At 33.3% G+C, this 22,804-nt stretch overlaps 1 protein-coding gene across 1 annotated transcript in view; it reads right to left on the bottom strand.

The window, feature by feature from the left end:
• Positions 1–22,804, bottom strand: part of Dnai7 (dynein axonemal intermediate chain 7) — a 73,491-nt gene that overhangs the window by 5,695 nt on the left and 44,992 nt on the right. The window contains exons 10-12 of the mRNA XM_026392375.2: positions 8,941–9,016; positions 6,216–6,376; positions 3,769–3,925 (exon numbers count right to left, since the gene is read on the bottom strand). Of these exons, the coding sequence (XP_026248160.2) occupies positions 3,769–3,925; positions 6,216–6,376; positions 8,941–9,016 (394 nt within the window). The remainder of the gene's footprint in view (positions 1–3,768; positions 3,926–6,215; positions 6,377–8,940; positions 9,017–22,804) is intronic.

Below are 22,804 nucleotides of genomic sequence, written 5' to 3'. Positions count from 1 at the left end.
TTTATCTCCCCCATATTAAGATCCCTATGTCTATTTTTTTTTTTTTTTTTGGTACTGGGGATGAAATCCAGGGGCACTTAACCACTGAGACACATCCCCAGCCCTTTTTTATATTTAATTTAGAGACAGGGTCTTGCTGAGTTGCTTAGAGCCTTGCTAAATTGCTGAAGTTGGCTTTGAACTCACAATTCTCCTGCCTTAGCCTCCAGAGTTGCTGGGATTACAGGCCTGTGTCACTGCACCTGGCCAAGATCCCTATGTCTATTTACAATTCATTCCCAACCTTCTGTCCCAGGCAGCTATTAATATACTTCTTGTCTCCAAAGATTTACCCTTTTGGGACTTTTCATATAAATGCAATCATACAATATGTGGTCTTCTGTTTCTCTTACAACTCAGTAAAAGCCAGTTTAAGATGGGAAAATGATTTGAATAAACATTTTGCCAAAGAAGATATATGTAAGACTAATAAGCATGTTTTACACTATTAGTCATTAGGGAAATACAAATTAAAACTGCAATGAGAGTCTACTTAATGTCTACCAGAAAGATGACAGATAATAAATGTTGGTCAGGACATGGAGAAATGAAACCATACATTGCTAGTAGACATGGAAAATGGTACAGCACTTTGAAAAACAGTTTGGCAGTTTGTTAAAAAGCTACATGTAAAATTACTCCTCAATCCCACTCTTAGGTATACACCCAAGAGGACAGAAAATGCTTCCATGCACATATTTTCTTTGTGTCTAAAGCCCTGTTCCACGACCATCCTATGAGAAAGTCCCCCAAGGTCCCTGTTGTGTTCTGTGGCACTTCATGTCTATTCTAGCACCTACCACATGGCATGGAAATGTTTTCCCTGTGCGCCTTTCCTACAAGTCTGAAAACCTCAAGAGGAAGGAACTACTCTCATTTATCTCCATATATCTTATGGTTTAGCATATTTATAGGATGGATGAATAAACCATTCTCTTCCCAGATGTTATCTTCATTTCCAGTTAGTTCTTTCATCTTCTCACATGGAAGCTTCTATTGACTAGTTTTTGTTCTTAAAATCAAATAATAAATACAATTACACTGACAAATACTGCTACACTAGCAAAAATAATTTGTAAAGATAAAAATTATTGCCTATAAGTCTCCAAATTTTGAAGCACAAAAAGCTTCCCCAGAGTTTAAAATTTTCAGGGGTTGGAAGTTGTTGCTAATTAATGCCATTACATAAATTCTACATAGTTCATATTTCCATAAATTGAGTTAGATAACTTGTCATTCTAATTTAGTGTGTATAATTTAAATGCAATTTTTAGGAGCATTTCTATGAATGTGACATCTTTAAAGCAACAAGAAAGAAGAAATTACATAATTGTTCAGTTTGATGTATTTTGTAGTTTAGTCTGTTAGAAATATACTTTTCCATGTAATAAACAACTTCTAGAACATAAATGTATGTGGCTCTGTCTACACAAGCAGAAATGTATGCACTGGAGTATTCATAAGAAAAATTTAAACCACAAAATATTAACATTTACCTCTTTTGATATGAGTTATTAAGTTCTCTGCCCCTGTAACAAAAATGGAATAAGAGCTCTTTGCCTTAATGATCTTGTCTGTTCCCAAGTATATAAATCCTTTCAAAATAAATGGATATAAAACAACCCTAAAAATAAAGCTCCACAGTTTTCATCTTGGTTTTTTATACTGTACCCACAAATTTACCAGATGGAGATTTCCCAAAATTCAGCTAGCTTACCTCCAAAGAAGTATTTGGTAATGATTATCTAATCATTAGCTTCTATTTTTGTTGGTACATCTGATTTTATAGCTCTGTATTTTAATAGTGTGACTAAGCAACAATTTGCCTTGGATCAAGAATCAAAAATTGTAAAATAGTATACAGTGACTAGTTTTCCAATACTTGTTTGCAATTTATACATGATTAACATTAAAATAAAAGATTAATCACCTCAATCTGATTTTTATGAGACAGTGGAAGTTATTTTATGAAGCATTTGAGATACTTTCATCCATTTTTAAACATAATGATATAACCATAAAGTAATTATTCATAGATTATGTCAAACTAACAATTTAGGAACTAACAAAATTCAATAAACTTTAAAATTCCAACTCTATCCATTTGTATCAAGAGCAAACAACAAAGACCCTATACCTGACATTATGAAAAGAGAAAATCAGTTTATAGACTATGTTTTCTGTTCAATTTGAGGATTTATATTATTGTCTCTCTTTTTATTACATACTTACAAAAGCTAGCTAAGCAAGGCAATTTTAAGCCAAAAAGCATTGCTGTAGACATCACAATACCTGACTTCAAATTATACTGCAGAGATATAGTAACAAAAACTGCATGGTGCTTGCATAAAAACACACAGACCAATGGTACAGAATTAGAAGACAGCGACAAACACACTCAGATATAGTCATCTGATCCTTAACAAAGATACCAAAAACATACATGGGAGAAAAGACAGCCTTTTAAACAAATGATGAGGAGACAACTGGTTATCCATACGTAGAAGAATGAAATTAGACCCTTACCTCTCACTCTGTACAAAAATCAATTCAAAATAGATCAAAGACCTAGGAATTAGAAACTATGCAACTCCTAAATAAAACATAGAGGAGTTTTCAGCACAGGCAACAACTTTCTCAGTAGGACCCTGAGAGTTAAGGAAATAATACTGAAAATTAACAAATGGGACAGCATCAAATTAAAAAGCTTCTGCACAGCAAAAGAAACAATTAGGAATATGAATAGAGAACCCACAGAATGAGAGAACATCTTTATTAGTTATTATTCTGTCAGAGGATTAATATCTTGAATACATAGAGAGCTCAAAAAAAAACCTTTACACCAAAAAATTAAACAACCCAATTAATAAATAGGCAAAAGAATTAAATAGACACTTCTCAAAAGAATAAATATAAATGGCTAACAAATATATGAAAAAATGTTTGACATCATTAGCAATTAGGGAAATGCAAATCAACTCCACTGAGACTTCATCTCACATCAGTCAGAATGGCACTCATCAAGAATACAAACAAAAATAAAGGCTGGAGGGGATGTAGAGAAAAGGGAGCACTTTTACGCTGTTGGTGGGACTATAAATTGGTACATCTTCTAAGGAAATCAGTGTAGAGGTTCTTCAAAAGACTAGGCATGGAATCACCACATGACTCAGCTATACCACTCCTTGGAATTTATCCTAAAGAATTAAAGTCATCTTATTTACAGTGATACATGCATACCCATGTTCCTAGCAGCACAATTCACAATAGACAAACTATGGAACCAGCCTAGGTATCCATCAATGGGTGAATGGATAAAGAAAATGTGGTATATATGTACAATGAAGTCTTATTCCTTCAGAAAGAAAAATGAAATTATGTCATTTGCAGATATGGATGGAACCAGAGACTATCACATTAGGTGAAATAAGTCAGGCTCGGAGAGTTAAGGATCATATGTTTTCTTGAATATATGGAAGTTAGAGAGAAAAAAGGAAAAGAAAGCTGGGGGTCAATCTCCTAAAATCAAAGGGAGATCAATAGAGGAAATGGGCCAAGGGGTGGGAAGTGGGGAGGGGGCGCGCAAGTGCTGGGGAATGATATTAGCCAAATTATATTGTTATGTCATGTGCATGTATGGATATGTAACAACAAATTCCATCAACATGTACAATTATAATGCACCAATAAAAATGTGGAAAAAAGAAGCTGGCTAAGGCATTGTTGTACCTTCAGCATCCCACCTTACAACCTTAGGATCTTCGAAAAAGATCACATTCTCATGAACCTTGAGCGTGACCTCTATAGGCGGAAAAGCATTTTCTGTATCAAAGTCTTCCACGGTTTCTGGAGGATATGTGAATTTCTGTAATCCTTCTTGGAGTATCTTTTAAAAATGACCAAAACACCACCATGTTAGAAAGTGACTAGTAACAGTTAAAGATGTAACTATTACTAAGTAAAATATATGATTTAATAAGCACTGAAGTTTGGTCCCATTTAGCTGAAGCCTGACTAGTAAATGTCACAACAAAATTGAAAGATAAATGATTGAGGGAAAAATATCACTATAATTACAGAACTTCCTATGGGCCAGGTTCTAGAGCTTCTCCAACATTTTATTCCTCAGATAAATCCTACAAATGTCAATATTTAACAGAGAAGGTAATTAAGACTTAGAGAAATCAAGCCATTTTCCAAAGTTTATGAGATGACTGCAAGGAAGTACCAGATCTATAGGACTCCAAATCACACACTAAAACCTCAGGAAGGACACATAGGTAAAAAGAAGTGTAGATAACCTTTCAAGAAGTACAGAAATGAGAGGGTGAAAGTAAAGCCAACAGCAGATTTTTCTAGGATAAGGGAGATTTGTGTATTTTAAGAATGTAGCAGAGAAGCATCTAGGAAACGGGGAAATTTAAAATATCATAAAACAGAGAAACACTGGTTGAGGCATGATTCTAGAGGAAGTAAGAAGTTGTTGAAAAAAATCTTGGGAAAAAAGGAAGAAGTCCTCTTTGTTGCAAGAGAAAGAAAAATGAGTGTGAAGGAGGATGTTTTGGGTTCCAACCAGAGCATGAAGTGAAGGTGGATGAGGACATTCTCATAAAATTCAAGAACATAAAATTTTTGATGGATAAATAGCTTTGAAGGCCTCCCTTTAACTACCCTACTCTTTGGGTGGTTCCTCAAGTATGGAGAGAAGATTCAAATACATCCTTTGAAGAAATTACATGCCAGATGCTCTCTCCCAGGCTTGCTCTATTAAATGAACTCTTATTTGTGGGGAGAAAGGGGAAAGAATGGCAATATCAAAATTGGTTGAGTGGGGTGGGCCAAAAATAATCTCTCAAATACATAGCCCAAATATATATATATATATATATCACACAAACAGATACATGGTGTATCTGTGGTTTAAAATTTTGTTGGGGGGTGACAAGGAAAAAAAGTGTCTTCTACAAAGGCTCCAAACTACAAAAAAAAAAAAAAAAAAAAAAACCACTAAGAAACACTTATTTAAACAATGCACCAAAGTCCTTAACGGATGGGATTGTGTGTGCGAAGTAACTGGTAGTCTGTGTATATACTGAGTTACTAGAGAGAGGGAGAAAGAGAGAGAAGGGAAAGGTGGGGGGAGAGAAGAAAAATAGGAGTGGACTCTGACAGCATAACTTGGAATATATGGCAGTATGCTCTGGATGCAGCCACCATGAGGTTAAAAGAAACCAAGTCAATACCGGTGAAAATGTTATTACTTATAAAACAGGAGTATGAAACTCCTTGAAAGATGATATAGCAACTGCTGTCATCAGTATTCTTACCACTCCAAGCATGTTCTGTGAATGGCAGCACCAGTGTCACCTGAATCAGTGCTTCTTAAATGTTTATGTGCATGTGAATCATCTCTCAAATCCCTCTTGTCAAAATGAAGATTCAATAGATCTGAGATCACTCAAAATATGCATTTCTTAGATATCCCCTTGTGATGCCACCACAGCTGGTTCAGTGCTACTGGATCACATTTTATATAATTAAGATTCATACCAGTGATTCTCAAACTTCAGGGTGTGTTTTGTTAAAACATAGATTGCTGAGCCTCACCATTGGGGTTTCTGATTCAGTAACTTTGAGGTTCATGAATTCACATTTCTAGCAAATTCCCAGATGATGTCAGTGGTTTCTCATGTTTCTGTTCAACCACAGATCTAGATGAGTCTACAAACTGTGGCCCCTGAGAAATCCCTCCCGCCACTGCTTTTTGTAAATATAATTGAAGTAGAACGCAAACATGTGCATTTGTTTACACACAGTCATTTTAGCACTATAAGAGCAGTGTTGAGTGCTTTCAACAGAGCTAGTGTGGCCCACAAAGCTGAATACATTTACCATCTGGTCTTTTACAGAAAAAGTCTCCCAACCTCTGGTCTCATCTATCATTATTAAGGCCAATTCAGTACTTTCAAACGTGAGTGATGTAGGTTTTTACAATTAAGTTAACATGTGAATTCTAATTTAAAAAATCATATTGTTTTAGAATCTGTTAATGTCCTTTAGTATTTGTTCTTTGTGATTAATAGTGTTCACAGTTTATTAGATGTTCAGATCATTCAATATGAAGTAAAGGCATAAGCAACTATTTTACTTATGTTTATATTAAAGAATTTACTTACTTGTACAATCATCCAGCCCTTTACTGGTTTATACTGTGGGGGAAGCTCCAAAATATCCAAGTGGTACACTCCACCTAGAGTTGTGAATTGGCATAAATCCACCTCATTGTCTTCATATATAAATGGCTTTTCAGTAGTATTCTCTATCAGGTATAACTGTGCTAGAGGTAAACAGATTGATACCATTTCTAAATAGGTCACAATATTTTTGTATTTTCTTAGGAGTGAAAAGAAAAAAATCTAATATTGATGAAGGAAGTTTTTATGTAAGTAGCTACTAAGACTTTGCAAAAAGTGCATAACTCAGAACTGTTCACAGAGCTAATCATAGAGATGGGAATACACATGTGTAATGCTCGGGTGCAGGCTCCATTTATATTTATATTTTCATACCATCATTTTAGGAATATGCATATGATAACCATGTGTTATTATTTTAAAAAATCTTATATAAAAGATAAAAATGGTTTGACACAAAATTTGATAATTATCAAACTATTTTTTAAAATGTTGAACAAGTACTTATTGAGTTACTTCTTGCTGCTAGCCACTGGCTGGGGTTACAGCACAGAACTAAATAAGCAAAAAATTATGATCTTCATATTAGCTTTCCTAGGGGAGAGATAAATGAGTAAAATATCTATTATTTGTAAAACTGCTATGGAGAAAAATGAAAAACAAAGTCCTTTCATGAAGTGTTTCACTTTTTAATAGGGTCCAAACTAATTTCTTAAAATTAAAAATAATGGGGCTAAAACTCCAAAAGAAAAAAAAAGGTAAATGATGAAAAAGTAAATTTTGGTCCATGTATGAAATAAAAGTGAAATTTTTTCAATAAAAATAGGCCCAGCTCATAGATAAATAGGGATGGAGGTTTGAAAAATGAAGAAACCAGATTGTATAATATCTGTTTTTCCAAAATTCTATGGGAAATTCTATTATTTCCCTTATCCAGTACACAATCAGAGGCAATATTGGAAGTTACATATCATAGGGACTATTCCCACCCTTCACCAAAATGCTTCTAGAAGAAAAGTCAGACCACTTAGACATTTCACATTTAATTAGCTATGTGATCTTATTCAAGACATGCTAAGTAACATCTTATGTGAGTTTTTTCAACTATGAAATGGATATAATAGTAGCAGCTAATAGAATTTGGCAGAAGAATGAGTTAATATACATAAAGAGTTGGTGCTAGACACATAGAGAAAGTACAGGAACTGCTAGTATTATTTATTATCACAGTTTTCCTTTCCCATAAAAGAAAGCACACTAAGATGGCAGTGAATTTAATCCGTGGAAAGCATGTACTGAAAATTAATGGAAATAACCAAAAAATTTTTGAACTAAGTAACTTCCCATTTTTCTCTTGTGTACATTCATTGAATACATTGCAGTCTTCAATTTTTAAATGTATTCAATTAAAAATTTATTCACCTAAAAGGAAAACAAGAAATAATCCTGTGGTTACATTTAGATCATTATGATATATATTATTTGGGCATCACTACATAGAAAGCCATAGTATTATTGATAGAAGTTTAATAATTGACTGTAATATCCTATTTCTAGTAGGAGGATTACCCAGTTAGGGTTATAGAAAATATAAATATATAAGCCCAGGTGATTGCTAAATCAAAGGTGTGTTAGAAAAAGTAAAAAAGTGGACAAGAGGCTCATCATGAAAAACATGCTTAGAAATATATAGAAAATAGGTTCTTTAAAGGTTATCGGGGAAGAAGAATACTGATACAAGTCATGGAAAAGATAGCTATAAATATCAAACTGAGGGATTGGGGGTTGTAACTCAGTGGTAGAATGCTCACCTAGCATGTGTGAAGTGCTGGGTTCGATCCTCAGCACCCACATAAAAAATAAAATAAAATACAAGTATTGTATCCAACTATAGCTAACAAAATATTTTAAAAATATCAAACTGAAATATTGACAAATTAGCTGGGTTCATGCCTGTAATCCCAGTGACTTGAGAGGCTGAGGCAGGAGGATTACAAATTCAAAGCCAGCCTCAGCAATTTAATGACCCCCTAAGCAACTTAGCAAGACTCTATCTCAAAAATAACAAATAAAAAGGGCTGGGGATGTGCTCTGTGATAGAATGTCTCGGGGTTCAATTCCCAGTAATAAAAAAAAAATAACTATTTTTTAAAAAAGATCATTTTCACATATCCAATTGCTATTTGACAGGACAAGATTAAATACAAAAACTTATAGTCCCTCAAAAGTGTAGAGAAATTCCTGATGTGTATGTGTGCTTGTGAAAACTCACTGCATCACTGTGTATAAATAAAAAGTAGAAATAACTTTAATGCTATCAATAGGGATTTGAATAATGTTCTATTATTTGATTGGAATTATACAGCTACTAGAAAAAAGTGAAGTTATCATTTGTTCTTACTTTTAAGTAAGTAATGTTAATTATTTATTTACAATGTATATTGTATTCTATGTATATCACATAATGTTAAGTGGAAAAAATAATTTTCAACCAAAATATTTGTATGATAGGATTCCATGATCTTATTAAAATCCAAAGAGACAGTAAATTAATCTATTAATACTGGTTTACTCAGGGGAGAAACTAAGGAAAACTTTTACTTTAATATATTTCTACAATGTCTGCAATGTCTGAAATGACCTTGTATTATTTTTGTAAGAAGAGAATCTCAATAAAGTCAAATTATGAAAATGTAACTTAGAATACCTGCTGAAATCGATTCACTTAATAATCTCATCTCCAGTTCACCTTTTTCAGCTTCAGAATCTTTCTTGTCAGAAGTCTAATAAATAAATAAATAAACAAACAAACAAACAAACAAACACACAAGGACAGAGGGACATGACTGTTAGTGTCCTCTTGAGTTCAGAGTCATTTTCTTTCTGTTCCAATCCCCACTTCAGATGTCTGCTACCTTAATGCTAAGGCCCAAACATACACACTCTAGCATAACACTGGAACAATTATAGTATTTTTAAAAGCAATTAAAATGAGAGCACAACTCCACTGAACTTCACAAGAGCTCTCAACTAGAGTTCTTCTGCTTAGATCGTACTGTAAAAACAAGCACAAAATATAGAAACTAGGAAGCAAAGCAAGCTCTAAAATATATTATTTAGGATTCCAAGATGGCTAGATGGAAGTGCTGAGCACTCACTTCCTCCTTCACAAAGAAGAATCAAAGTAGGAGGTGAACAGCCACATTCTGAAGTGAGTGATCCTGGTAGAAAGAGAGACAGCAATCCTATAAGATTCATAGACCTGGGACAACAGATAGTAAGAGAAACAAAATATCCTTGGCATCTGCCACACTGACTTCAAAGCTGGGGGAGGGCATATATCCCCTTTACTGGGGTAAAGGTGAAAGAGAGTCTTAACAAACTTTCAGTGTGGATGCTGACAATCCTAGCTACTCCAAAGTTCCAAAATCCTTACAGGTTTGTAGTCCATTTAGATATGTAACCTGAAGTCTACACAGCAGATTTTTTAAAATTATATTTATTTCTGTAAATAAATAAATTCTTCTCTGGCTCCTTGAGACGAAGGAGTTAATAAGTAAATTAATGGACGAAGGAAAGAATGAAATAAGGAAAATAACAAAAACATTAAGAGTATAGAAAGACAAAAATACAAATTTAAGATGAAAGAGAAAATTCTGGCATTCTCATCTATAAGTTGAGATACCGAAGTTACTTCCCAGAGTTATTTTAAGTTGATACTAAGACATGTGAAAACATAGCATAGCATAGGCTCTTAATAAATGTAAGTCCCACCCCTTCTCACCCCAGACAGTTTCCTTTCTTCTAAAATTAATACTGTAACAGCCCCTCCTCCAGCTTTGAAGGCAGTGTGGCAGATGCCAAGGATATTTTGTTTCTCTTACTATCTGTTGTCCCAGGTCTATGAATCTTATAAGGTTGCAGGCTCTCTTTTGCTGTTTCCCTGTGTTCTACCATGATCACTCACTTCAAAATGTGACTAACAATATGCATGATTCATAATAATAATAACAACAATAATAATAATGGTGATCGCTGCTCCACCTTTATGGAGCCCTATTATGAGTCTCTATGGGAAGCAGTATGGAGATTCCTTGGAAAACTGAGAATGGAACCACCATTTGACCCAGCTATCCCTCTCCTCAGTCTATACTCAAAGGACTTAAAAACAGGGACACAGCCACATCAATGTTTATAGCAGCATAATTCACAATAGCTAAACTGTGGAACCAACCTAGGTGCCCTTCACTAGATGAATGGATGAAAAAAATGTGGCATATATACACAATGGAATATTACTCAGCAACAAAAGAGAATAAAATTACGGCATTTGCATGTAAATGGATGGAGTTGGAGAAGATAATGCTAAGTAAGTTAGCTAATCACCCCAAAAAACAAATGCTGAATGTTTTCTCTGATATAAGGTGACTGACTCATAGTGGGGTAGGGAGGGGGAGCAGGGAAGGAATAGACAAACTCTAGATAGGGCAGAGGGGTGGGAGGGGAAGGTGGTTAACAATGATGGTGGAATGTGATGGACATCATTATCCAAAGTACATGTAAGAAGACACAAATTGGTGTGAACATACTTTATATACAACCAGAGGTATGAAAAATTGTGCTCTACATGTGTAATATGAATTGTAATGCATTCCATTGTCATTTATTTTAAAAAATCAATAAAAATAAATATATTACACTGAATGTTTTAGATAAATTATTTCTAGGACTAAAGGATATAACAACTAAAAGCACTTAGTACAATCAGTAAATATTTTTCTTTCAAGAGTTTTATTATTTGTCTTTTAAAATTCCTCTTATCTCTCTCTGGCCATTTTTTAAACCTTATTTATTATTTGCTCTAATTAGACATTATGGTATAATACACTTTGATACGTTGTACATAAGTGGAGTATAATTTCTAATTCTTTTGGTTGCACATTATGTAGAATCATACCAGTTGTGTAGTCGTATGTACTATAATGTAATAATGTCTGATTCATTTTACTCTCCTTCCTACTTCTAGACGCCCCCTTCACTTCCCTCTACCTAATCCAAGTAACCCTATTCTTCCCTAGCCCTCCCTATCTTATTGTGAATTAGCATCTGCATATCTGAGAAAACATTCAGCCTTTGGTTTTTTGGGGATTGGCTTATTTTACTTAGCATGATTTTCTCCAGCTCCATCCATTTACGTGCAAATGTCATAATTTCATTTTTATTTAAGGGTCAGTAATATTCCATTGTGTACATATTTTCCAGACATTTTCTTTATCTATTCATCTCTTGAAGGGCATCTAGGTTGGTTACATAGTTTGGCTATTGTGAGTTGAGCTGCTATAAACATTGATGTGGCTGTATCACTATAGTGTGCTGATTTTGAGCACTTTAAGTATAAACTGAGGAGTGGGCTAACTGGGTCAAATGGTGGTTCTGTGTCATGTATTTTTAGATCTACATAGATCTTCTTTATCAAGTTGAGAAATTTATCATCTTGTTTTTCCGAGAGCTTTTATTGTCAATGGGTACTGAATATGGACAAATGATTTTAATGCACCAATTAATATGATCATTTGTTTTTTCTTCAAATATAGCATCCATTCATGTTCAAAACATTTATTAAGAAAGCCAGTGCTGGGTGCACACACTTGTAATCCCAGCAGCTCAGGAGGCTGAGGCAGCAGAATCATGAGTTCAAAGCCAGCCTTAGCAACTTAGCAAGTCAATTAATAACTCAGAGGTACCTTGTCTCTAAATAAAATACAAAATAGGGCTGGGGATGTGGCTCCCTGGGTATGCAAATAAATATAAATATAGAAACACAAGAAATATTTTAGAAAACAAAGTAATATAATCCTTCCAAAAGATCAGAACTCTTAGAAACAGATTCCAAAGAAATCAAAATGGATGGAACAACTGATAAAGAATGAAAAAGAATTATAAAAAATCTTAAGATCCAAGATAATACTAATAAACCCTAAATGAAACTAGACAGATAATGCAGGATATGAATGAGAAATTCAGTAAAGAGAGAGATTTTGAAAACTAACTAAGCAAATCTTTGAAATGAACAGCTCAATAAGTCAAATAATGAATATTTAGCTGAAAGCTGCAATGACACTTGATAAAGTAGAAGAAAGAATATCTGAATTTGAAGACAGGTCTTTTGAAACGTCTCAGTCAACTGAAATATCCCAATCAGACAAAAGAGGAAAGGGTTGAGGAGAAGGAAAAGGAAAACATTCAAGAACTCTGGGAAACCATTAAATGAAAAAAACAACTGCATCTTTGTAATACCCATACATGAGGATATAAAAGTTAAGGACATAGAAAATATTTTCAATGGAATTATAGCACAGAACTTTCCTAACCTTGGGAAAAACATAAACATCCACATACAGGGAGCTAATAGTTCCTCACACAAGCCAGAAGTAGTGGTTTATGCTTATAAGATTCCATCTTAAAACAAACAAGCAAACAAACAAACAAAAAGCAAGACCACAAAATATTTTCACCATGGCATAGTAAACTCAAATTATCAAAACTACAGAACAGCTGGGCATTGTTGTGAATGCATATAATTCCAGGGACTCCAGAGTTTGAGGCAGGAGGATCACAAGTATGAGGTCAGTCTCAGCAACTTAGCAAGTCCTTGTCTAAAAAAAAAAAAAAAAAAAAAAAAGGATTGAATGTGGCTCAGTGGTAAGTGTCCTTAGGTTCCATTCCTACGGAAAAAAAAAAAAAAAGAAAAAAAAAACAAGGTACAGGATAAAGAAAGAATTTTAAAATCACCAAATCATATTTAATGACAGTCCAATTAGTTTAACAGCAGATTTCTTTGCAGAAGGAATGGAATAGAACGATATATTCCAACTCCTCCTCCTAAGAAAATTACAACTGACCTAATTAGTATATCCAGCAAGGCTACCCTTCACAAATGAAGAAGAAATAAAGATCTTCTAAAATAAGCAAAAACAAGGAATCACAACCATCAGAACCAGTCTAAAAAAAAAATGCTTAAGGTAGTCCTGCATCCAGAAGTTTAAGAAGGATAACTACCCACTATAATAGCATGTGAAAGTGTAACTCCCACTTGAAGAGTGGATACACAAAGGAGAAAAGAACTAAACATTATCGATACAATAAACCATCAAACCAAAAAGATGATCAAGAAAAAAGGTAAAAAATATTCAAAATATCTAGAAGAAAATCAACAAACCAACCTAAAATTAGAAGGAAAGAAATAAAAAAGATCAGCATAGAAATAAAAAAAAATAGAGACAAAAAATAAAAAGGATCAATGGAACAAAAAATTGGTTCTTAGAAAAATCATAATTGACAAACCTTTAGACTAGCCAATAAAAATAAAGTAATAATGAAAACAAATTTAAAAAATTAGAGATGAAAAAGGAAACATTAAAACTGATACCATAAAAATATAAATTATATTTTAGGGATTATTTTTTTAAAAAAACTATATGCTAACAAGTTGAAAATGGACAACATCCCTTCTTAAGGAGAATGGACAAATTTTTGGACATCTATGACCCACCAAAATTGAATAAAGAGATATAAAAAGTCCAAGCAGACTGACAACAGTAAGGAGATTAAATCAGTAATTAAAAGTCTCCCAGTGAAAAAAAAGCTTAGGACTGGGTGGTTTTAATGCTGCATTTTACAAAAATTTAAAAGAATAAAACAATTTCTTCTCAGATTATTCTACAGACTTGAAATAGAGAGAACCCTTCCAAACTCATTGTAGGAGGCCAGCATTGCCCTGTTACCTAAACCTAACAAGGACACAACAACAAAAAAAAAAAGAAAGAAAGAAAGAAAGAAAACTATAGGCCCAAATCCCTGATGAATATAGATGTAAAAACAGTCCACAAAATACTAGCAAATAAAATTCAAGAGCATATCAAAAGGATAATACACCATGATCAAGTTGGTTTTACTCTAGAATTGCAAAAAATGATTAAATGTAGTAGACAATAAATATATATTTCACATCAACAGGATGAAGTACAAAAATTACAATCTCAACAGATGCAGGAAAAGCATTTGATAAAATTCAACATCCCTTCATGATAAAATCCCTGAACAAATTAAGTATGGAAAGATCATACGTCAACATAATAACAGCTATTTACAGCAAATACATAGCCAACATCATAGTGAATGAGGAAAACTGAAAGCATTTACTCAAAGATCAGGAACAAGACAAGGAAGTCCCCTATCACCAATGTTATTCAATATAGTACTAAAAGTTTCAGCCAGAGCAATTAGGCTCTGAAAAAAATTAAAAATATACAAATAGTAAGGGAAAATTCAAATTATCCCTGTTTGCAGATGATGTGATTCTATGTGTAGAAAAATATAAAAAACTGCACCAAGACTATTAAACAAATTCAGTAAGGTGGAATACAAAATCAACAAAGAATAGCTTTTCTATATTCCAATAACAAATTTTCTGAGAAAGAAATATGAAAGCAATTCCATTCATAATAGCTATTAAAGAAAACTCTTAGGAATAAATTTAACTAAGGATGTTAAAAATCTCTACATTTTGAAAACTACAAAATACCAATGAAAGTGAAGAAGACCCTAAAATGGGAAATACCTCCCATGTTCATGGACTGAACAAATTAATGTTAAAATGTATATACTACTCAAAGTAACCTACAGATACAATGCAATCCCCATCAAAATATAAATGATATTCTTCACAAAATGAAAAGAAAAAACATCCTAAAATTCATATGGAAGCACAAAAGACCCTGAATAGCCGAGGCAATGTTGAGCAAAATGAACAAAGCTGGAGGTATCATAATATCTGATTTCAAGACATACTGCAGAATCACAGTAAACAAAACATCATGGTATTGACATTCAAACAAACACACAGTTCAATAGGACAGAATAGAAAGCCCAGAAGTCTACATATCCACAGCCAACAAGTCCTTAACAAAGGTGGCAAAAACACACAGGATAAAAGATAACCTCTTTAATAAATGAATCCGGGGAAAACTGGACATCCATATTCAAAAGACTGAAACTTGACTCTGTTTCTCACCTTGTTAGAAACTCAAAATAGATTAAAGATCTAAATGTAAGACCTAAAACTCTGAAACTACTAGAAGAAAACATAGTTGAAACACTGTAAAATATTGGTACATGAAATAATTTTCTGGATGTGACCTCAAAAATGCAGGAAAGAAAAACAAAAATTGACAAATGGAATCACATCAAATTAAAATGCTTCTGTATAGCAAAGGAAACAATGAACAGAGTAAAGAGATGACCTACAGAATGGGAGAAAATATTTGCAGGTTGCTAATCATCTAATAGAAGGTTATTATCCAGAATATTAAACACTCAAAAAATTCACTGTAAGAAACAAATAAACCAATTAAATATGGCATATAATCTGAATAGATACTTCTTAAAATACTAATGGACAATAAATATATTAAACAATGTTCAATCATTAGCCATTAGGGAAATGCAAGTCAAAACTACAACGCAGTATGGTTTTACCCCACTTAGAATGGCTATTATCAGAAAAACAAAATAAGTGCTGGAAAGGATGTGGAGAAAATGAACTCTTACACACTGTTGGTGGGAATATAAATTAGCACCAATACTATGGAGCTTCCTCAAAAAATATAATATACTATATGATTCAGCTAATCCACTCATAGATGAATTGCAAAAAGGAATGAAATCAACATAAAAGAGATCCTACATGCCCATGGTTTTTGGGATACTATTCATAACAACTAAGATACAAAATAAATCATTCTATATGCCTATCCGTAAATGAATAAAAATATATAAATACTAAATGGTGGTATTATTCAACCATTAAAAATGAAATACTGTCATTTAAAAAATGTATGGAACTGGAAAACACATTAAGTGAAATAATCAAGACAAAGAAAGATAAGTACCACATATTCTTTCTCACATGTGGAAACTAAAAGAAATTGAACTGAAAGCAGAATAGTTACTACTAGAGATAAGAAAGAGTATGGGTCAAAGGAGGGTAGAAAGAAGGTAGCTGGATATGATTCATGCATATTGCATGCATGTGTGAATATATTCCATTTAACTTCATTAATAATGTTTAATTAATACGTTAATAAAATGTAACATTCTTTATTTTTTGGTACTGGGGATAGAACCCAGAAGTTCTTTACCACTAAGCCACACGCCAGCCCTTTTTAACTTTTTATTTTTTAATTTGAGTCAGGTTCTCGCTAAGTTGCTTAGGGCCTCACTAAGTTACTGAGGCTGGCCTTGAACTTGTGATCCTCCTGCCTCAGCCACCAAAGCCACTGGGAATAACAGGTGAACTACTATGCCTGGCAAAAATGTAAAATGTTTTAAATTTGCATTTGTTTAAATTTGATAATCAGCTCTCTTACAGAGTAAGTCCAAAGCCTGATTTGGGATAAATCTTTCAAGACAATAAAAGAGGCTGAATATCAAGCAATGTATTATCTCATTATACTCAAGTGTAGTAAAAAGAATACCATACTCCATACCTTACCATTAAAAACTCAAAAAATGTACAATAAGAAACAAATAATCCAGGAGAGGTTTTCAAGCTGGCAGAACAGAGGAGGTCACTTTCCTGGCTGCTCCATGGCATGAAACCAAGAAAGCAGACAGACAGCTTCTCAGAAAGGTGGGGGAAGAAAAAAAAAAGTGTAGGGGAGACTTTACTGGAATTTAATACTGGACAGTAAAAGCAGATCAGGGACTCAGGAAGTTGGACAGAATAAAATAAGGAAGAAATTCCCAGTGCCACAGCCACTGCCACAGCCAGAGGCACCATCCAGAGCTGACCCTCCATGAGCAAAGTGGAGGGATAAAGAAATTAAATGAACCTGCATTTTTAGGAGGAATGAGGCATGTCTGGGTATGGAGAGTTTAGAGATCAAAGACACTGCCTGACTAGACTGAAAGGTCCGCTGCACAATATCTTTGTATGGGAAAGAAACCACATCCTGCCTGGATGTGTGCGGAGGACAGAGGAAGAAACAATTTTGCAATTGCTGCATGGGGCCAGCAGCTGAGGGAGCTGATTCCTAGCAAACCTAACTTTGGCCCAAAATACAGGTCTGGCAAAACCATACTGCATGACATAGAGTGTCCATAAGTGACCAGGAGAAAATCAAACATGGAGAAATGTTTACACAGGAGACAAGAGACCATGAAAACTCATCCAGCTCTCTCCTTTTGCCTCCAATCTGGCTACTTGTGAGACCTGCTGGAAGAAATTTGGAAGGGTAGTGGCAGAGGAGATTGAATTTGGAGACTGAATCTCAAGACCAGGAAACCTGGGGTCCACAGATGACAGAGTGGACTAAGAATTGGCTGTTCTACTACATAAGTGGAACCCAGGGGAGACTCATAGAAGGCAGTCTCCCACCATGGACTGACAATTGCTGGGCTCTGGAGGTGTACCAATTTAAAATCACTAGACTAATTGGCATTCAGTGAAGAACCTGGAGCCTACCAAAGCCTAAACCCCACCTCCTAGAGTCCTGCATATGGGATTAACTCCCTTATTCTAGCAATCCCACACTGAGGGTGGAGCAAGCATCATACTCCAGATAACCCCATTTAGCACTGTTGAGAAAGGAAGTTGATAATCCTTTGAACTGCAAAGGAAACAATTCTTTAACTTTTCACAATATTTTTCTCTTTTTCCTTTTTCTTTTTTTCTGTTTAAGTGTGACTTTAATTGTTCATGGATATTAATACATGTTCATATTTTTTCTCATTTCTAGCATTTTGAAGCCAGTTATTTTTCATGAATAAGGTTTTTGAGGACTATGATATATTTGACTATTATATTTCAGTTTCATTTTGTATTCTTTTATGTTTATTTTTAATTATTTAAATGTCGACTTTGTCTATATTTTTCCTCTTCTTTATCTGGTTCCCCTCATTCTCTTTATCTCTTTTCTTCCACTAACAGCCAGTCTCTATTGTTCTCTTTCATTCTACCTTTAATTTTCTACTTCTTTTTTCTTCCTCCCTCATAATCATCACATCCAACATCAATTCTGTTCTCTCCCAGGCACCATTGAAATTGTAAACTCTTTTGCAAGCTTACTGTTTTATTGTACACAATAACTGATCATATAATTTGTTTATTGTCACAGTTATCATTGTAGACATTATAGCAAGAACTATATAGTTTAATGCTGTATATTGTTGCATTGGTTGTTTGTCTCCTCATAAAGAGTGAGATACTGGAAAAATTCAGAGACATAAAAGGCTACAGGGTTGAAACTCTATTGCCTCAGATCCATGCTGTTAGATGAGTAGACACACAAACATCATGAAAAAGCAAGGGAACAAATTGCCCCCAAACAAACCAAGATACTCCAATAATAAATAGAATCCATGGACACCACACTGGAAAAAATGTCAGAGGAGGAGTTTAGATTGTACTTAGTTAAACTGATCTGTGAGGTGAAGGACAACATAAGGAGTGAAATCAGAGAGAAAGTACAGGAAGTGAAAGATGACTTCAATAAAGAGAGAGGTTCTGAAAAGAAACCAGACAGATATCTTCAAAATTAAGGAATCAATAAACCAAATTAAAAATTCAATGGAAAGCATCACTAACAGACTAGATAACTCAGAAGATGAAGTTTTAGGTAATGAAAACAAAATATATAATTTGAAAACAAAGTTGACTGTGGAGAAAATATGTTAAAAGACCATGAACAGAACTTCAAAGAAATATGGAATAACCTCAAAGGCCAAATTTAAGATTTACTGGGATAGATGAAGTCTCAGAGATACAAACCAAAGGAATACACAATATTTCAATAAAATAATATCACAAAATTTCCCAAACCTAAAGAATGAAATGGAAATTCAAATACAGGAGGCTTGCAGGACCCCAAATAAAAAAAAAATTGCAACAGACCCACACCAAAGCACATTATTATGAAAATGCCTAACAAACAGAATAAGAATGGAACTTTAAAAGCTGCCAGAGAAAAATGACAAGTAACATTTTGAGGTAAACCAATCCTGTTCCCAGATCCTCAAAGCTAGGAGTGCTTGGAATAATATATATCAAGCTCTGAAAGAAAATGGATGCCACCCAAGAATACTATATCCAGCAAAATTAAGTTTCAGAATGGAAGATTAAATAAAAACCTTCCAGGATAAACAAAAGTTAAAAGAATTCACAACTAGAAAACCTATACTACACAAAGCATACTCAATAAAATGTCATGAAGAAGAAATGAAAAATAAATGTGAAAACCAGCAGAGAGAAGAACTACACTAGAAGAACAGACAATCAGAAACTAATTCAAGAGGCAATTTAAAAGTGTCTTCACTTATGACTAGCAGTCTATGAGTTGTTCTTTTGCTCACTTCAAAACATACTTTAAATAAGACCAACATAGCAAACTCTTTAAACATATGATAAGCAGTCATTTTGATAAATACCTAAATCATATAATTAGGTAAATATGTAAACATGTTTTTATGTATTACAAATGTATATGTTCGTATGTAATTCTAAAAGAAGCAAACAAGGGCTTGTTGGCTTAATCAATTTCCCTGTCACTTTTCATTGTCTAGATTTCAGTATATATACCATAGAGTTACATGATTAGTTTTCAACCATAAAGCTAAAATTGATAAATGTTTTATTTCCATAGCAATTTTCATGTTCTCTTTTACTAGTTGAACTTATATGTATTTTTTACTGATTTATATTTCCCTCTTCAATTTTTTAAATAAAATTTACAAAAAATTATCTGAATTTTAACAAATCTAATAAATCAATTAGCATAAAATATACTATCTAAAAAAAAGAAACTAATTCAAATTAAAAACCAGAAAGAAATCAAAATGACAGGGAATAAAAATTTCTCAATAATAACATTGAATGTAAATGGCCTAAACTCATCTATCAAAAGACACAGACTAGCAGATTTGATTGAAAAAACAAGACCCAACAATATGCTTTCTCCAAGAGACTCACCTCATAGGCAAAATATCCATAGACTTAAGGTTAAAAGGATGAGAAAAAAAAATATCTTCAAAGGAACTCTAAACCAGTAGGGGTCTCTATCTTCATATCAGATAAAGTGGACTTGAAGCCAAAGTTAATCAAAAGGGACAAAGAAGTACATTTAATGCTGCTTAAGAGAATTATACATCAACAAGACACAAAAAGCATAAATATTTATACCCCAAACAATTGAGCATCTATGTACATCAAACCAACCCTTCTCAATTTCAAGAATCAAATAGACCACAACACAATATACTGGGTGAATTTAACAAATCTCTCTCACCCTGGATAGGTCCTCCAAACAAAAACTAAATAAAGACACTATAGAATTTTAAAAAATACAATTAATAATTTAGACATATATAGAATATTTCATCCATCAAGGACTGAATACACTATCTTCTCAGTACCACATGACCTGAATCCTTCTCTAAAATAGACCATATCTTAGCCCACTAAAGCAATTCTTAGCAAATACAAAAGAGAGAGAGAGTGAGTGAGTGAGATAATACTTTACATTCAGTGATATCATAATGAAATGAAACTAGAAATCAATGATAAAATAGAAAATAGAAGCTACTCTAACACCTAGAAATTAAATAATACACTATTTGATGACCAATGGATAGCAAGAAAAAATCAGCAATGAAATAAAAAGTACTTAAAAGTAAGTGAGAAGAGTGAAGCAACATATCAAAATCTCTGGAACCCTATGAAAGCAGTGCTAAGAAGAAAGTTCATTGCATTGAGCTAATTAATTAAAAAAATAGAAAATCACCAAATAAATAACCTAATATTTACATCTCAAAGCCTTAGAAAAAGAATTAATCAACACCAAAAGCAACAGAATAATAGGAAATAATTAAAGTCAGAGCCAAAATCAATTAAATTGAAACAAAAAAATAAAATCCAAAAAAAGACAAAACAAAAATTTTTTTCTTTCAAAAAATTCAATAAATTGTTAAACCCTTAGCCAAGCTAACAAAGGGAGAGAAAACTGAAATTACTAAAATTCATGATAAAAAAATAAAAAAATAAATAAAATAAAATAAAATTCATGATAAACAAGGAATATCACAACAGACACTACTGAAATAGATGATAATTAGAAACAATTTTGAAAATTAATACTCTAATAAAATAGAAAATCTTGAAGACTTCAACAAATTTCTAGAGACATATTATCAACTCAGATTGAATCAGGAGGACACAGAAAATTTAAACATGTCAATTTCAAGCAATGAAACTGAAATGCCATCAAAAGCCTACCAACAAAGAAAAGCCCAGGACCAGACAGATTCTCAGCTGAATTCTACTAAATGCTCAAAGAAGAATTAACAATCCTCCTCAAATTATTTCATGAAATAGAAAAAAGGAAGGAACCCTTCCAAACTCATTCTCTGAAGCCAGCACCACCCTGATACCAGAATCAGACAAAGATACATTGAGGAAAGAAAACTTCAGATCAATACTCCCGATAAACATACATGGAAAAATTCTTAATACTGGCAAATTTCATGCAAAAAACTATTAAAAAGATATTACACCATGATCAAATGGGGTTCAATCCAGGGATGCAAGGTTGGTTCAACATGCCGAAATCACTGCAATTAATCACATCAATAGACTTAAAGACAAGAATCACATGATCATCTCAACAGACACAAAAAAAGCATTTGATAAAATATAGCATCCATTTATGTTCAAAATGCTAAGAAAAAGTAGGGATGGTAGCAACATACCTCAACATTGCAAAAGCTATATATGTTAAACCCAAGGTCAACATCATTCTAAATGGAGAAAAATTGAAAGCATTCCCTCTAAAAAATGGAACAAGACAAGGATGCCCTCTTTTATCACTTCTATTAAAACATAGTCCTGGAAACTCTAGCCAGAGCAATTAGACAAAAGAAAGAAATTAAAGGGCTATGAATAGAAATAGGAAAAAAAGAACTAAAAGTATCCCTATTTGCTGATGACATGATTCTGCACTTAGAAGGCTCCCAAAATTCCACCAGATAGATTCTGGAACTCATAAACGAATTCAGCAAAGTAGTAGGATATAATATTAATACCAAAACATCAATTGCATTCCTATACATCAGTGATGAATCAACTGAAAGAGAAGTTAGAAAAATTATACCATTCATGAAAGCCTCAAAGAAAACTAAATATTTTGGAATCAATCTAACAAAAGAGGTAAAAGTCCTCTGCAATGAAAACTATAGAACACTAAAGAAAGAAATTGAAGAAGTACTTAGAAGATGGAAAGATATCCCATGTTCTTGGTTAGGCAGAATTAATATTATCAAAATGGACATAATACCAAAAATGCTATACAGATTTAATGTAATTCCTATTAAAATTCCAATTATGTTCTTTCATAGAAATAGAAAAAGTAATCATAAAATTTATTTGGAAATCTGAGTCCCAGAATAGCCAAAGCAATCTTTAGTGAGAAAAGTAAAGCAGGAGACATCACAAACCAGACCTTAAATTATACTACAGAGTT

The sequence above is a fragment of the Urocitellus parryii genome, chromosome 5 (assembly GCF_045843805.1).
Source record: "Urocitellus parryii isolate mUroPar1 chromosome 5, mUroPar1.hap1, whole genome shotgun sequence".
In the NCBI taxonomy this organism is placed as follows: Eukaryota; Metazoa; Chordata; class Mammalia; order Rodentia; family Sciuridae; genus Urocitellus; species Urocitellus parryii.
Note: the sequence above shows the minus strand (reverse complement) of the source record. Positions and strands in the feature narration are given on the sequence as shown.